At 36.0% G+C, this 18847-nt stretch overlaps 2 protein-coding genes across 2 annotated transcripts; both read right to left on the reverse strand.

Moving 5' to 3' along the window:
- Positions 1-14690: 14690 nt before the first annotated feature.
- On the reverse strand, positions 14691-16033 carry LOC115718726 (fasciclin-like arabinogalactan protein 12). The gene has a single exon (XM_030647552.2). The coding sequence runs from the start codon at positions 15834-15836 to the stop codon at positions 14850-14852; it is 987 nt and encodes a 328-aa protein (XP_030503412.2). The 5' UTR covers positions 15837-16033; the 3' UTR covers positions 14691-14849.
- A 122-nt stretch (positions 16034-16155) lies between these two features.
- On the reverse strand, positions 16156-18831 carry LOC115718730 (putative RNA polymerase II subunit B1 CTD phosphatase RPAP2 homolog). Its single transcript, XM_030647556.2, has 2 exons — positions 16644-18831; positions 16156-16475 (listed from the first exon to the last, which is right to left on the reverse strand). The coding sequence occupies exons 1-2, from the start codon at positions 17410-17412 to the stop codon at positions 16270-16272; spliced, it is 975 nt and encodes a 324-aa protein (XP_030503416.2). The 5' UTR covers positions 17413-18831; the 3' UTR covers positions 16156-16269.
- Between the last annotated feature and the right edge of the window lie 16 nt (positions 18832-18847).

Consider the following 18847-nt stretch of genomic DNA (forward strand, 5'->3'; position numbering starts at 1 on the left):
ATATCTATAAGTCTTTGTCTAGCAATAAGTGTAAAATCAATATTAACTACTGACAAATATTGCCAAATAGGGGTTCTGTTCATAGATGAATGATGGGAAATTTCATAGCTAAGTTATATTTGAGGATAAATAGAATAAATTATGTGTTTTAAGGTACAAATTGAAACACAATTGAGGGGGATAGTATATGTATATGGTAAAATCTGTCTATAATTCTATATACTAAAGGTGTCCATTTATAATTTTTCACTATGATTTTTATTTACAAGGTCATATGTCTAAAATTGATAAAAGTATATTTATTTACAAGGTCATATGATTTTTATAACTTTTATGAAAATTTTGCTATTATTTTTATTTATTTATTTATTTTGTGAAAAAGTATATATATGTGGTTTAGTGATAAATTTTGATTATTCTTAGGGTTAATGTGTATGTATATTTAGGGCCAATAAATTGGATTTCAATTTGATAAGTTAGTAAAACGCATAAGACCATAATATTATATTTATTTAATGGAATTGGATGATCATCACATTAGAGATTAAGGTTGGTTATTATAATTAATTATGTATTGTAATTTAATCAATATCAAGTTGTTATTTATATGGTAATTAAATTTTTTTTATTATTTTGCAGAGTTGCATTTCATTTGGAGCCAACTTTTGAAGGCACTTTTGTTTTAATTATGGAGACTTTATGAATTATTATGAACTTAGATTGTGTTATGGACTTAAATTATGGACTTTTATTTTGGATTGTTATGAACTTGTATGGACTTTTTAAGGACCTTTTCTAGATTGTTATGGAATAGTACTATGGAGTATGGACTTTATAAGAATTGTTACGAAATTTTCATGGATTATTATTATGCCTTGTTATGGAGTTTATAAAGATTGATATGAATTTCTTAAGGACTTTTATGCATTGTTATTAATAGGTATAAATTTTTAGTTAATTTTTTTTTTCTTGTGACAATATACTTTGGAAGTTTTGATTTTTAAGCAACCCAAACCGCCCAAAAAACCGCATAAAACCGCCCCCTAAAAAACCGCCCAACCCAAACTTTTATTGGGCGGGTATGGGTTGTGATTTTAAAAAACCGCCAAATAAAAAAACCGCCAAACCGCCCAAAAACCGCCCAACCCAACCCATGTGCAGGCAATACCACTCCTCATATATTAAAAAAAAATATTTATACTAGTATATGCAGAATAAGATATTAAGGGCTCGTTTGAAACGTTGTATTAGGCCGTATTGTATTGTATTGTATTATATTGAATTGTATTTTATGTAATATTTTTATGTAAAACTATATGTAGTATTAATTTTTATAGACACCTAAATATATAATATTTTAGTATAAATTAAAGTTAAACATAGTATTATACAAAAATCTATATATTTATATAATTGTATTGTTAGGATAGGTGAGGTGGAGTTCTAACTTTTCAAGAAACCAATTTTTTTTTTTCTCAGCATTTCACTATTTTATTTATTTTTCTCTATTAATTCATACTCATATTAATTCTTAGTGTCTTTTAATTGACATATGAAAAACCTATTATTATTTAAAAAAAAAAAAAGAGTATTTTCAGTTATCAAATGTAATTATTATCATGACTATTAATATTATTCAGTTACAAAATAATCATGAGGAATAAATAATAGAAGGGAAATTTGAGTTTCTATGCATTTTTTATACCTAAATTAATTATCTAAACTAATACTTATAACTCTTTAAAAAATAGGACTACTTTTACCTAAACCCCAAAATACCCCCCTCATTATTCTCAACCATTTCTCTCTCTTCCTCCTTTCTCTCTCAAATCAAACCCACCAAAACACACTGCCGATCCACCTCCCTTCCACCCAAAACCAACCATCGCAGAACGGCGAATGCCACCTCCGACCGAGACGCCGACGGAGAGCCAACCGAACCCACACCTCCACCACCTCCGACCCTCTCTGAAATCTGAAGAAAAAAAAAAAAAAATTCTGAAACTTTTTTTTTTTTTTTCCCGCGATTTGAGAGAGGAAGAAGACAAGGTCGATGGTCGGACCTTGGGGGTCCGATGGTCGGACCCATCGGACCCCAAGGTCCGACCATCGGACCTTTGATTTTTTTTTTTTTTTTTTTTTTTGCGATTTTGGAGAGAGAGGAAGAAAGGGTTCGATGGTCGGGTCCGATGGGTCCGATGGGTCCGATGGTCGGGTCCGATGGGTCCGATGGCTCGGCTTTAATTTTTTTTTTTTTTTTTTTTTTTCCCGCGATTTGAGAGAGAGGGGAAGAGAGAGGGCCGAGGGTCGGACCTTGGGGTCCGATGGGTCCGATTGGTCGGACCCCATCGGACCCCATGGTCCGACCATCGGACCTGGGGTGTGGGATTATTGGGACCGGCTAGATAGAGAGAGAAAGAGAGATAGTTTTAGTTTGGGGGTATTTTTGGGGTTTTGAAAAAAAAGGTATAGTTTTTTTAGGGTTTTAATTATTGGTTTATAAATCAAATTTTTTGATTTTCTAAGCATAGAAAATCAAATTTCCCTAATAGAAATATTATATACATATAAGTTATCTATACATAATGTAAGGGAAATTTCAATTTTTGACCCTAATAAAATACCCCATTTCAAAATATATACCCTCCACTAATTTATACAAATTAATTCCACTATTACTCATTTGTACCCAAAATACCCCTCAAATTTAATTTTCCTATTCACACTCTCTTTCCGTCTTTCCCTCTCTTTCACTCTCTCTCTCTCTCTCTCTCTCTCTCTCTCTCTCTCTCTCTCTCTCTCTCTCTCTCTCTCTCTCTCTCTCTCTCTCTCTCTCTCTCTCTCTCTCTCTCTCTCTCTCTCTCTCTCTCTCTCTGTCGTTCCATCTCTCTCTCTGTCGTTCCCTATCCCTCTTCGACATCGACCCAACATCACGACCCACTCCGGCCATCCACCCACGTCCCCGACCCACTCCGGCCATCCACCCACGACCCCGACCCAACCACGAACCACCACGGACCACCACCACGACCCACTGACCACCACGAACCACCACGAACCACCACGGACCACAAAACGTCGCCACCACCACCACCCGTGATCGTCGACACCGAACAGAGGCCTTCGCCACCACGAGCAGTACCCGTCGCCACCACCACCCGTGATCATTAAAAGGTAATGTTTATGTTTTGAGAAAAAAATATATTTTTCATAGATTTGGATGCCAATTATTGCATGTTGTTGAGATTAGTGGATTTTGTGTAGCATTTGTGATCTTTAGGTGTAGTGTTTGAATGAAATCTGTGTAAATTACAGGGTTATCGATGACATGTCAATAGGTTATCGATAGGATGTCGATAGATTGAGTGTCTGTTTGAATGTTACTGTAATTTGTATGTCGATAGGATATCGCCTGTATGTCGATAGGATGTCGACTGGTATTTTAAGAGTATTTCTGCCCTATATTGTCGACGACTTATCGACAGTATGTCGATGGTATGTCGATTAAATGAGCATGTTGATTGTTAGGTTGTATTGTCGACTGAATGTCGACTGTATGTCGACAGTATGTCGATATATTGTGTAATTGTTATTTGTTTGAATTGTCGACTGAATGTCGACAGGATGTCGACATTTTGTCGACATGAAAGTATTTTCTCGCTTTTGATAATGTCGACATAATGTCGAGGGTATGTCGACATAATGTCGACATGTTTGTTTTGAAATTTTTGTGTGCTTACTGTTAGATAATGTCGACTGAATATCGACATGATGTCGATGTTATGTCGACGATTTTAAATTTTTTTAGCAGCTTTATTTATTTGTTTTTTTGTTTTTTCAGATGGCTCCCAGACTCATTATTCCAGCACCCGAGCATTTCACTGGCCGCGTCACATATAGGGGCACTGGAATTTTTGCAAAAATTAAAGCTCTCTGGCTTGAGGAGTTCAACCTTAATAACACGGCGAAGGAAAGCCGTTTCGGGAGCTTCGGAATGCCGTACCACCGACATTCTCCTCGGTGTTATTTCACCGAGTGATGCTCCACAAAATGAAAGTGGATGCTCAGGAGGAGTTGAGGATGAGGTTTTATGTTGGTCGGAAGGAGGTCCGATTCGGGGTGCTGGAGTTTGCACTCATTACGGGTTTGGACTTCTCCTCGGGGCCAACAGAAGAGGAGAAGGCTGCGCGTGTCGCGCGCTCGGGGTCGACCGATTGATCAACAAATATTTCAACCGGTCGATAGTGTGAAGACGAAGCACTCCAACTTCGGGTTCACAAACCGCCGAACCCGGAAGACTTGTACAAGCTCGGCTTGTGCTTGTTTGTGGAGTCAGTGCTTCTGGGCCGCGAGGCCAACGCGCTGATCACGCCTCACATCATTAGATATGTGGAAGACCTCGAGTTCTTCTTCCGGATTCCTTGGGGGAAGCACTCATTCGCCAGACTCATGCACTCGCTTCAGAAAGACATGTTGAAACAGAAGGCCAACTACGAGAAGAAGTCGAGTTCGGATGTTCGACACGAGTGCAAATACACGGCATATGGCTTCGCACCCGCAAATTCAATATTGGGCGTACGAGGCCATTTTGGAGGTTGGCAAGAGGTATGGCACGAACCACGGGATTCGGTTCCCCGTGATGCTTAGGTTGGACGAGCAAAGGCGATATTGGGAAGAAAGACGTCGCCGCATTATTTTCTAGACGGGTATGATTTTCACTTATGTTACGAATAATTATTTAACATAAATGCTTGTAATAAATGCTAAATGGTTTTATTTTGATATTTGTTAAACCATAAACGGAATACGGAAGTGGTGAAGGGGCTACTTCCACGGACGGAGGAGGAGGCATTTGTGAGGACAATATCTTACGATGGTGTGGAGAACCTGGTTGATGATGCCGTGGATGACACGAGAGGCCGAGGGCAGTAGTCAGGTACCAGAGACTCAGGTCCCAGACACTCAGGAAAGAGACACTCAGGTACCAATTTCTGGAACTTTTTTTTATGTCTTTATTTTTTTTGATTTTTTTTATATAGTGGAGGGTATATCGTATGCTTACCGTATTTTTTTGATATATATTTTTTCAGGCCACTGCTTCAGAACCTCAGCCCAGTGCACCATCTGCATCAGGCGTTCGGGGTGCCGAGTACACTGATTTAGTGGCTCGGTTGGATAGGATCGAGGGTGACACTCAGGGTCTGTATGCTGCTCATGTCGAGCTGAAGAAGGCATACGAGACCAGCCATGTAGAGCTGAAGGGTGGTCAGAACGTAATTATGGAGCAGCTCAGAGACATATTGGCCATGTTGAATCGTCCGCCAACGACAGCTTCAGCACCGGAGGCCCCAGCAGATCCATCTACCCCACCACCAGTTGCTTCACCCCCAGTAGAAGAGGATGAGGTCTTCCCCGACGATTACGATCCTTATGAGGGAGCTCCAGCGACTCCGATCGAGGCACAACCTCTTATCCATGTACATGACACCGAGTCGCAGGGTGAGATTCGTCCATAGAGGCACAACCCGCCGGTGGTTAAGAGTCGGAAGAGGAAGAGAAAGCCTCTGTATGGTTCGGTGACTATACGGAGATGAAGAGGAGACATAGGCCATCTTCGACTTTTGATCTCCCGGAGCCACCTGGATGAGAAATTGTTAACCACTTTCCGAAAGTGGTGTGTTGGACTCATTCCGAACCACCGACTTCGGGATTTGAGAAGTGGTGATTACGGTCCAGGATTCTTTTGGATAATGCTCACACCAAAGGAATGGCTTACAGATGACGTAAGTAAAGTATTTTATAATATTACTTCACTTTACAACTTTATGTGCAATTAATATATTTTTTTGTGTAAGTGACATTTCCGTTTATATGCAGCATATAGATGCAGCAATGCATATGCTGAGGAGGCGACGCACCGACTATCCACTGACATTTCCTCAGAAGGGTATCATTCTCTCCACATTCGTGACCGCCATGATCGCGGTGCATGGACGAGCCACAAGTGGTCCAAGGAAAAACTTTAAATGGGAGGAATATATCCCGGACTACCGCACGGGGTTTCATAAGGTATTGTTTTAGTAAGATTTTAAATGTTAATTGTTTGGGAAGATTATTATGGTTTGTTAATTGTTTCGTTGTTCTCTGTAATTACAGTCTCAAGTCTTTGAGAGATGGAGGGGTAACGAGTTTATTTACTTCGTTCTGCACCTTCCCACGGCAAGACACTGGGTCACAGTTGAAGTGGACATAGAGCTGTGGAAAATTAATGTCTACGACTGTGATTCCGGCGTACGTCATTGGACCGCCATGGAACCCATCTTGAAGGTTTGGTCGAAGCTGCCGCCCTCGCTAATCCTTGCAACCGGGAATTTCCACATAACAACCGAGATCATGACGTTAGCTAATCGGTGACATCACGGTGCTTCCAAAAATGCACGCGACTCGAGCCACTCACGACTTAGTTCCGAAGTCAGCAAACTGTACATAGCGATAAAAAAGTACTATAGTATTAAAATATGTTTTACGTTAGACCGACTTTACATTTTATTTTGCATTTAGTGGTGATTGTGGCGTGTATTGCATTGAGTATGTGGAGCATCTCATGATGCGGCGTGGATTGACCGATGTGACGCCGGACGGATAGCCATGTTTCGTCAACGGTGGTGTGTCGATTTATTTTACCAAAATGTCGGCTGATTATATGTGTAATTATTGGGACATTGTATATTTTGTGTAATTAACATTACAGTTATGTATATATAGATTTTCTTTTCGTTCAAATTTTGATAATTATACGTGGTTTCAAATATAAAATATCAACATTATTCAACAAAAATAACTATTAAACCTAAAAATAATTAAAATATTTGAAAAATATTCAACCTCAACAAAAATAACTATGACAAAATATGCATCATTACAATATATCAAATTTCCCAACGAATACGTACAAGACGCCTCAGATGCGGGCTTTGCATGTTGCTCGTTGTGGCACGAAGCACCACGGCGGCTGCGGTTTCGTGGTACGTAACCTTTTTTATCACTCGGACGGAAACGGTTCTCCCGTCTTCTTCCGCCGTTGCTTTTTCTTGGACGACCTACTGTGCTTCTTTTCCACAGGTACCCCAACTTTCATATTCTTGATGTGTTCTGGGAGAACCCAATCATCCTCGTCACCAGCGAGATTGATGGTATCATCGTAAATCTTCCTCCACGTTTCTTTTGAATAATAAGGTGAGCAAAGCGTGTACACACTTGTGTTCGTTTTCAATGCCGCGGCACATGCATGAAGGCAAGGGAGTTTCAATAACGTGAACACGCCGTGTGTGCATGTTTTTTCAACTAGATTCACATCACCACCTCTTTCACCGTTAGGTCCCCTACCAACGTTATACAAATTGGCTCCATTTCGTTGGACGCGCCTGTACCTTGCATTTTCATGAATTTTTGCCAAGTTTTTTTTTTCGAAGAGCGTGGCCAAAGGGGTAGCACATTTGTCGGCATTTTCGAGGCGATCGGCGAACCACGATTGGAGTGTGAACTCGATAAATTCAACCAAAGTAGTTATTGGATATTTCCGAACTCTTCCGTGACACTATTGAAGCTTTCAGCAGCGTTGCTCGTCATGATGTTGTATCTATCGCCCAAACAATAAGGGTGAGCCCACTTCTCAAACCCTATACTCTCCACATATGCAGCGATGGCCGGATTCATCTTTCTAAGCTTCTCGAACTCTCTATCGCATTCAGTCTTCGACCATGCGTAAGCAACATTATATATTTGGTTGTGAAAAGCATCAGTCTTGAATTTGGCGTTCACGTTCATAACAATGTGGTGATAGCATGCACGTTGGATTTGCTTCGGGAAAAACGAGTTCAACGGCATGATCAATGCTTTGATGCCTATACGACACAAACACTAAGTTCTCAACCACGCCAATTGCTACCCTCAACTTTGTAAGAAATACGTCCGGGAGTCGTTATTCTCACCGTCAACGATACCATAAGCAACCGCAACAATTGGTTGTTCGCATCGTATGCCACGCAACTAACATTATACCGCCGTACTTCGTCTTCAAGAAGGTGCCATCGATACTCAAAACAGACGACAAAAAGAAAAGCCCCTTCTACATGCACCGAGTGATATAAAACGGTACTTGAACCGCTCATCCTCTAAGTACAAGTCGGTAATGGTACTGGATTCTTCGTTCCCGGCATGTACAAGTACCCGGGAAGCTTCATGTATGAAAACTCGGGCGTACCCCTAGCATACGTAAGTCCCATCTCCCCGCACCTCCACGCCTTCACATAACTCATACTGATACCGTAGTTGTCAAACATGTCCCTCTGTATGTCTTTAGCCTTGTACTTAGTTCCGTCTTGGGTGTACTTCCCCTTAATAAGGTGGCCAACTACCCATGGTGCTGCTTGACGGTGATCTGAACGTCTCGCATTCAAGTTACATGTGTGTTCATTGTGAAATACAGTGACCTCAAAGTTGTCAGAATGCATCTTCTTCCTCCCCCTCAATCTCCATTTACAATGCGGAGCCTTGCATGTAACGTACAACACATCGGGGATGACTTCTTCACCATCCACTCGAAATTGTTATTAAGGGCAAACCTACCCCCAACTTGTCTCAGTTCTTCCTTGTTTTCATAAAAATTACCAAGCTCTATCACCCTGCTTCCTTACTTTGTAAACAAGTAGTTAGCTCATGATTTTCCATTATATCTTCCTTTGTCCACATGGGAGCTTTGAACTTGGTACAAACTTCGAAAGAGGAGAACGTTGAGAACGTTGCATGACGAGCATGTTCTTCAGTTCTGCCTGGTCGACTACTGCTAGTTCCAGGTGTAGTGCGATTTTCACTACGAGGTTGTCGTTCTCGCTGTGTACCTTGGTTACTCGGTACACACTCTAACCTCAACAATGGTCCCGCTACGGGTTCATCGATCGCTAAATCATGGTCATCGTCCATATTCAAATCTACAATAGGATCATTATTGTAGAAGGGTGTATCGAACTCTTCAAACTGATGAAATCCTGTCGCTTCTTGTTCTTGCCCTACATTGGTCGGAACATCAAAATTGGTCGGAACCTCTAAATTGGCCGGAACCTCCTCATTCACACCAATCCCGACATCTGTTTCGGGAACGCAAGACCCTACCACACTCCGAGGGAGAGGATTAGTAGGCGGCGTAGGCTCCGAATTCCCAACTTTTCTCACCTTGGTCACGAATAATGGCATAAACTCTGTATTAGACATTGTTGCCCTCATCTCTAAAAACGTTCTCGAGTTGGCGTTCTCTCTTAATAACCTATGGCGCAACCATTTTTCCCTTCATGTACAAGGAACAAATCTCCAACTTTAAATCATACGCTACCGGATCAACTTCCAACTCTTCATATAAAATTTGTCGCAGTTCTTGTAGGGTTGTCTCGGTTGTAACTGTCAACGTCAAGCTGCTATTTGCTTTGTAGATCCAATTATAATTCTCACATAACCAAACACCATCGTACGATACAACAAGGAACACTTTGTCTCCTGCAATTGCAAACCAAAAAAACAAGGTGAGTAAAGGAAAAAAACACCAAAAAAAAATAAAAATCGACATCCCATCGATATCTATAGACATAATGTCGAGAAGCACAACACCAGAAATTAGGGCACTGATTGTCGACATTGTGTCGACATATTATCGACATACAATCGACAACAACAACAACCATGCTCGTCATCGACATACTATCGACATACCATCGACATTCAATCGACAATTTAAAACCGTTGCACATTTAATGTTAATAAATTTTACATACGTTCCCAACGACCCTTCCCAACTGAAACGTTGCATGTCAGACACGTGTCCTATCGACAACATATCGACATGAAGTCGACATGTCGTCGACAAATGTGTTAGCAGTGACACTAAATTGGCATGTTGTCGATAAGATGTCGACATAGTATCGACATTCTGTCGATAAATACGCCATTTCATGCGTTTTTCCCTGTACAGTTACGCATTTAATGACCATTAAATTTTCATACATTCCCAACATTTTTACTGCTCTATAAAAGCAAAGGGAAATCTTATTCATAAGTGCTCTTGTATTCTACCTATCTCTTACTCTTAAAAATTTTCTCTTATTCTATTAAGTTTGAAATATGGCCCCAAGAAAGAACGGCAAATTCCCCATCCTAACTCCTGAGGAGCTGAAGTAGGAGCCTGATGTTGGCATAGTTACTCCTGCAATGCAGAAAGTTTTGGACGCCGCTCGAGCTTTCGAAAGAGAGCGAAACGGTAACGAGTTCAGGTTCATGCAACTTGAAAGAGAATTTTGCAAAACTGGTGTATGGCCGGCTCCACCACCTGGGTTCCCCGAAGGATGCCGTCGTTGCAAACTGGGCATCTTCAACGATGGCAAGGTGAAGCCGGGAACATTATGCAAGTATTGCAAGGCTCACCCACAAGCCAAAGAATTTAAAAAAAAATAATTTCTTATGTTATGGTTTGTGGGTTTTATTTAATGTTTTTTTTTTAATTTTTATGAACTTTTATTTTCTGTTTTTTTTTTTATGTTTTTTTTTTTGTTATTTTTAATGAACTTTATTTTCTGTCAATGTTATGTTTATGTTTATGTTTTATCCACGGTATTTTTCCATTGCATCGATATTTTGTCGACATCATGTCGACAAAATATCGACAACTTCTCAAAAACAACAAAAATGCTTGTTGTCGACATTCTGTCGACAAACATGTCGACAAAATGTCGACAAATAGTTAATCCCAAAGTTGGTTGCATGATGTCGACAACATGTCGACATAACGTCGACATGACGTCGATAATGGTCGTCACTGACCTTTCCTTTATAATCATCGACAAACCATCGACATATCATCGACATATCATCGATAACACTGGAAAACCCAGAAATCAACTGAAAACCAGATCTGCCAGATCTCAACAATTTCAGACCAAAAAAACGAGTTCCAACAATAAACACACGTATAACAATTTTAAACTACATAAAGTCAAACAAAATGCTTAAAATGCAACTTACCCATTATAATGGTGTAAGATTCTTGAGTGATGTTGTATTGTGCTTCGGTTTTCCACCAACACCCACCGAGAAAACAACCATGCAACAGCAAATAAAGAGAGTGGGACGGATTTCAGCTTCGGTTTTTCATAAATTTTTCAATTTTTTCCTAGAGAGAGAGAGTGGTGCACGAGAGAGAGGGAAGAGGGAAGAGAGAGAGAGAGAAATACACTTTCAGATTTTAGCTTTTTTTTTTTTTTTTAAAAAAAAAAAGGGTAAAATGGGAAGTTCATGTAATTAATGGACTAAATTTGTACAAATTATAAAGGGGTATAAATTTTGATATAGGTTGTATTATTAGGGTCAAAAATTGAAATTTCCCTAATGTAATATACGAGTTACAATTTATAAATGAGAAAGTTGAAAAGACATAAACACATAATAAATGAATGAATGTATATATATATATTCCTATCATATACTACATCTGCCTACATGATCTAAAATTGTTAGTATTTCTATTCTTAAATTACAAAAAAGATTGTTATATCAATCACATCTAATTTACTTTCACTATTTCTTGCTCCCAAACATTTTTTTATGTTTTTGTTCTTCACTCTCTCATCAAGACCTCACAACATCATATTTTTTAATTATATTATTACATATAGAATGAGATTATCACAACGATCTATTGTACATATCTCAGTTTTTTTTTTTTCAATAGACTTTTTTATTTTTATTCATATTTTAATACTATTTTTCTTATTTTATTCAGGATATATATTTTATATGATACACACAAGAATAAATTGTTGTTGTTTTTCGTTTACATAGTGATATGATTTTAGTTTTTTTATTTATTTTAGAGTGCATTATTTTCTCATTTCTAATATTTTTGATTATTTTTTTTCTCTTAAAAAAAATAATTGTATTATAATTGAGATATATATTATTCAATATTTTAATTTTTTTTATTTAAAAGAATTAAAATTTTTTAAAAATAATGTATACTGTTTTTGAAAAAAAATATATTAATGTTTCTTAGATATGTACTTTCATTAACTTAAATCTTTTACATATTTTTAGGTAATCTCTTTTTTTTTTAAAAAAAAAAAAAGAAATTAAACAATGTAAAATTAATATTCTCTATAATTTTTAACAATTTTTTTTGTTAGAATGCATTATTTTCTCATCTCTAAATTTGATTATTTTTTTTTTCTCTTTCAAAAAAAGAAAAATTGTATTATAATTATAGCTTCTAAAAGTGTAATGGACTATTATTAAACTCATTAGACAGACAAATATATTATTCAATATTTTATATTTTTTTTAATTTAAAAGAATTAAGAAATTTTAAAAATTATGAAGAAAAAAAAACTATTAATGTTTCTTAGATATGTACATTCATTAAATTAAATCTTTTACATATTTTTAGATAATCGTTTTTTTTTTCTTAACAAAAAAAAAAATTAAACAATGTAAAATTAATATTCTCTATAATTTTTAATAATTTATATATATTTATATATATGTTTAATATCATATAAATGCATGATTCACGAGGAGATAAAGAAAGAGAAATGTGCATGACTAGCAAAACTAATTAAATCTTAAAAAAGATAAAGTGTTGGTTTTTTGTTTTTAAATTAAAAATGGTTTGTAACCACTAATAGCAATAATAATTCAACTTAATTATAGTAAATGAGTAAAAACTAATTTAAGAATACCATTATTATTTATTTGTTTTTTTCTTAAACATATACCAAAAATTTATTATCATCATTAATTATAATAATTATCTGTGACAGTTAGTAGTCCCGTGATCCGTAAGGGGAAATACCGGGTAAGCTGTACAATCTCACACCGCCTGGGGAAGGTCAAGTGGGATGATTCTAAGACTATGTAGGTATGGAACTACACAGTTGAATAGAGCTTAAATGGATTGATTGGTACTACCTATATCAACAAGGTGCATCTTGTTTTTCGGTAACCCATCTCGAAAGAACTCCACAGTTAAGCGTGCTTGGCCTGGGGCAATTTTAGGATGAGTGACCTCTTGGAAAGTTTTCCCAAGAAGCATGCGAGTGAGGACAAAGTATGCTGGAAACACTCGTGTTGGTCTGTAGAGCCAGTCATCAGTCCATGAAGCGACCAGAGTGACGCACTCGTGTATAAGAGTCATTCATTCCGTGGGTGTAAGGATCCAATAGAGGCTTGAAGCGGGGACGTTACATTATCATCGTTACAAACTTATTAATTTTGCAAATAGTTTAGCAAGCTATTGATTTTATAATCTTTTTCTCCACCAACTCTAAAAAAATAAGAAATTCTTCTATACTCACCTATATTTATTGAATAATAATAATAACAATAGTAATTATATGATATATAAAATTTATAGTAACTATTTGACTGCAGCATCTTTAATAAAAAAATAAATAAGAGATGTATTGTTAAAATATAGTTCATTTTGTAAAAAATTAACTATAATACTGTGTTAAAGTTGTTGAATTATGTTCCTCGAATACAAAGTAGAATACTACATACAATTATAATACTTAAATTAAATTTCATTAATCAACTTTTTTCTATTTTGTAAAATTTTAATATTTTTATATCTTTTGTATTCATAAAAAAAAAATAATAATAATAATATATCTAATTTTTATACAAATATATATATACAAGTGATAAAGTGTGATAAATAATAAAATTTATCAATTATAACTAATCATAAATGGTAATATTTTTTAATTAAACAAAAAATTAAAGACAAATAATGTTTGTAAAAAGTAAATACAAATTTTACTATTTATTCAGTTACAATATTATAATTTATTATTATAAAAGTAAGAGATAATAATTAGTCATAATAAAGATTCATTAACTTACATATTTGTAGCAATTTATATGTGCTGTTTTAATGTGTGTATATACATTTACTTATATACCGTCTTTTTTTTTTTTTTGTAAAAGCACATTATGGTTAATTGTTCTAATTTTTATTAGTGTTCTATCCTTATCTCTTAAAATTTGACAAATCACAAACTATTTAATGATTGTTCTATTTTTCATTCAAAAAAAATGATTGTTCTATTTACATTTTTTTTTCTACATAATCTTATACCTTTGTAACTATATAAAAAAAATAATATCATTATAATATTGGACTCATTTAAAGGAAGTTTATATTTTTAATGATTAAATATTTAACTCTTTTTTTTGAATAACATTGTAATAGACAAGAATATTAGATTTCAAATTATTCATAATTAAAGAAAATATTAAATTTATTACACATATGATTTTACAAAATTATGAAAACCGCGCAAAGTGCGGTATCGTTTCCTAATATAATATATAATCCAATTCAATATAATACAATATAATACAATACGACCTAATACTACGTTCCAAACGAGCTCTGAATGAGAAAAAATACTTGACATTGAAAATATAATTTATACATTATGAAACAGAAAGTACATAAGTGTATATATATATATTTGCCTTAATAAGTCTTTATAATATATTTTTTGTTTTTATTTTTTCAATGTATGTACTTTTTTAAAAAATTATGGAATAGAAGAGGAAAATGAAAAAATAAATAAATAATGATCATATAGCTAGTCTGGAGAACATAATAAATGAATTCACATCAAATAATTAATTAAAACGAATTGAGAATAAGTACGTATACAAATGCTCCCTCTCGTGATCAACATGAACAAAAATAAAATATTCAACATGCCATATTTCAAACAAAAGATTATACACAGAACATTACTTAACAAATCAAACTAAAAAAGCACAAGAATGTATTTTGTTGCGACCATGGAAACTATTACAGCTCCAAACGACATCGTTCGAGCTCCAATAGTAAAATCAGATGCACTAGAAGCATTATTCGTCTTCTGATCATCATCATTATCCTCACTTGCTCCACCAGGGCCATCCGCCCTGGAGGACATTGAAGAAGAACTCGATGATGATGATGAATTCGATGAAGAATCTTTTGTTGGCTTAGCCAAAAGAGCGGAGGGTGAAGGAGAAGGTTGAAGCTTTGGCCTCGGTGCAAAAACACCGAGAGGAAGCAAAACCTTATCCACTCTATAAATAGCCAACTGATCATCAGAGAACACAGTGGCAGTAATAGAAGCATTGACAATACCGGTCGATATGTTAACCCAATTACCTTCGGTAGTAATGTTCATAGGATAATCATACGTATTAGCAGCTTGTGTACGGACAGGGTTGCTTAGGGTTTGGAAATTCGAAAGAGAAATGAAAGTTGGTAATACATGGTATTGTATCATTTGGATTTTTTGTTCTTTGGTTAAGGTGTTGAGTGTTCCGGGTTTGAGTGAAGAGGCGAAGGCATCGTTTGTTGGGGCTAAGATGGTTAAGCTGTTTGAGGCACTCAGTTGGTTTTCGATTTGAGTGAGTACTTCGGTGCTTTTAAGGAGGCGATTGAAGACACTAAAGCCTCCTACTTTTTCGAGGATTCCTGCCACGTCGGTGGGAATCCTGCTTCGGCCTTTGTGGGGTGGAGCTTGGACTATTGGCTCTTGTGACAAGGGTGGAGCAGAAGAGGCCGCTGAGTCTAGGGCAGGCGCCCCCGAAGAAGACTTTGACTTCTTTGGGGGTTGAGCTAATAAGGGTTTAGCTGGTGCTTGTGCTGGTGATTGGGATGGGGCATGAGCAGTTGGGGTTGTGGCTAAAGTTGTTGCATGGAAGAAGATTAGGGTTAGGAATGAGAAGATCGTGACAAAGTGTTTGGTATTCATGATGATTATTATGGCTATTGTGTTGTTATGTTTAGATTCAATATATTGGTGTTTTTTTTAGAGGAGTTGTGTTTGGTGCTTTGGTTTGGGATTGAAGTGAGGATTTTATAAGTGTTAAATAATAAGGTAGAGAATAGTACTATCAATCAATAATTAGGTGGTACAGTACTACATACTTTATATTTTAATTATTATTAACTATATATTTATAGAGAGAAAATAATTTAATTTGCGTAATTAAGTTTTATGTCATGCATGCACTTTTTTGTTTGGCTATTATGTCATATTTAATGAAAAAGAAAGAAACAGATATAATAGTTCAGTACTGTACGATTGGTACATGTTATGGAAAGATAGATAGCTCCCATCAAATTAGTGTGATGTTATATGTTATGGTATGAAGGATAAATTCATGCACCAAATAATAAGAGTTTTAAGAAGTTACTGATAAACTAAACCCCTCAGGTGGAGTATCAAACCAAGAATCCTCGCGATTAAACACATCAGAATGCTGATTTACGGGTTTTTTTGGCCATTTCGAAGGAGCTTGTTCTGGTTCAGATGTATCTTTGTCCACCAAAGACTCTCCTCCATTTGCATCCTCTGGATGTGGTAATAGAATAATTCCAGCTTCAGACACTGCAGAAAAGTTCAATACACGTAGGTAGAATATCTCAGTCATAAAACTAAATCATCTATCTGAAAAAACAATAGCATAATAAACTACAAACCATAAAAGCATACATAGAGGCATACAATATTACATGTTTCTTGTTAAGAGCAAAAATAAGGCAAACAAAAACATACTTGCATCACTGACTTCAAATTCTCCAGCGGAAACAACTTCTGATGCCTCATTCAATGCATTTACACAAGCCTCTGCTGATGCAAGGCGCAACAAGTCGCCATCTCCAATGTCCATACTAAGCATATCTGAAGTTTGATTCAAATCTTTTATTTCTCTAACCTCAATAGTATCTTTACACACTTTGGTATCACACTTTTCATCAGCCCAAGACATGGAGGTACCAGCTTTCAGTGACCCCGAAGGTTTAAGAGGAACTTTGCCTTTCTTGCCTAATATAGAATTAGCTTCTTTTTTATCTTCAATTTCTCTAACCTCACAAAGATTACTTTTCCTGCAGCTATCAGATTTCTCATCAGCCCATGTAACAGAGCGACTAAGTTTGTTTTTCCGAGAAGCTTTCAGAGACGATTTAAGAGTAGCTTCAGTCAATTTCTTTGTCCTATGAGATACCTCTCCTACTTTTTCAGAGCTTGAATGCGAGCCAAGTTGGGAAGACGCTGAAGTTGAAGGCATCTCCTGAATACCAAGCTCATCTCTTGAAACAGCTTTACAACTCCCCACTTCCATTTGTTTGGTTTTCGTTTCTAAATCACTGCTCATGGGATTAAACGATGTGTCCAATAAAGTAAACTGATTTTCCATCTTCTTCTTCCCCAACTTTTCTTCCGGCTCTTTTAGTTGAATATCAAAACCGGTATTTTTTGAGCTCAATGGCGTTTTGGACACGGTATATTCAACTTCTGTGAAAAGGGTACTCGAGAACTCCATGTCATTGATAAGAACCGGATTTTTAGCTTTAGACCCTGCAATATATAATCCACGTTCACTTTTGCCAGCAATATATAGTAGCAAAATAAATCAGACACATAACAAGACTCAAACTCACACGAAGTAAATGTATTTGAGTTTTTTTTTTTAATAGTTTTGGATCATTTTCAGGTTGACACCAATAATCTGCTAACTCAAAAATGGCACAACAATGAACTCATATTTATTATGTAAATGACATTAAGTTGGTTACATAAGTCAATAAACATGTTAACATGTTAAATGCCTATTAAACAAGTAAACGTTATTATGTCAGGTGAATTCATTTATAAACAGGTCGGGTTTGGATTGAATTGCCACCCATTGCAAGCAAATAGCGAAGCAAAGCTATTATCAAAATCAGAAAAAGCTCAAAGTTACCACATAAAGAGTTTAAACTTGCATTTTCGAACCCACCGACTTGAAATTCCATTCTCTCTGCGGTACATAACCTTCAATCGCATTAGAAGGACCAACCCAATCCTCCAAAGTTACCACATAAAGAGTTTATTAACACATATAAACTAATTAAACACAATTCTAAATCTTAGAACTAAACATTACAAACTAATTACGACAAACCTAACTATTAAAAAGAAAAGAGAATTGGATAATAGCTGAATCATATCCCTGTAAAAAGACATATAATGCCAATGTAGAACTCTAGGAAAAAACAGAGAGAATCAAAAAGTCAAACAACCAGAGAAAGTTTCTTTCATCATCAGGTTTTTTCAACCCTCATTAGCAAGTACCTATAAGTGAAGTAATTACTTATCCGGCCAAGGAGTGAAGCGCAGTGGGAAACGGAATTCCTCCACTCCGATTAGGTTAGTTAAAGAGGTTGATAATAGAAGATTTCTAGGGTTCTATTCTAGTAGGGTTGTTCATTTGATCACATCCAATATTTTTAGACACATCAGATCCAATCCAATTTTACATTGGATGTTGGATTTCTCCAACCGATCCAATCCACTACTGTAGGCTCAACCAAACCAATTCAATAAATCATTGGATTAGATCGGTTCCATCCAATGGATGAATCGCTGCATTGGATCGGATTTATCCAATACTTTTGATCTAATATTTTTTTAGACCGGATTGGATCTATCCAATATTAATTGGATTGATTGGATCCATCCAATCCAATCCAAGAGTAAAACCTGGTTTTTCACCTAAACGGCTAATATATTAGTTCAAAATATTATAACCCAATATAAATCCAACTTAATTGTTACATAAATCCAACCTAAATTTTAACATAAGTACAACACAAAAACTAATTAGAATAGAAAGGAATATGATAAAAAAAAAAGTGATTATCATATAATTAAAGAAACCCACTTAGAAGCTAATTAGAATAGAAAGGCATATGATACATTTACATATATTTATAATA

Source organism: Cannabis sativa, chromosome 2, assembly GCF_029168945.1.
Source record: "Cannabis sativa cultivar Pink pepper isolate KNU-18-1 chromosome 2, ASM2916894v1, whole genome shotgun sequence".
Classification (NCBI taxonomy): domain Eukaryota; kingdom Viridiplantae; phylum Streptophyta; class Magnoliopsida; order Rosales; family Cannabaceae; genus Cannabis; species Cannabis sativa.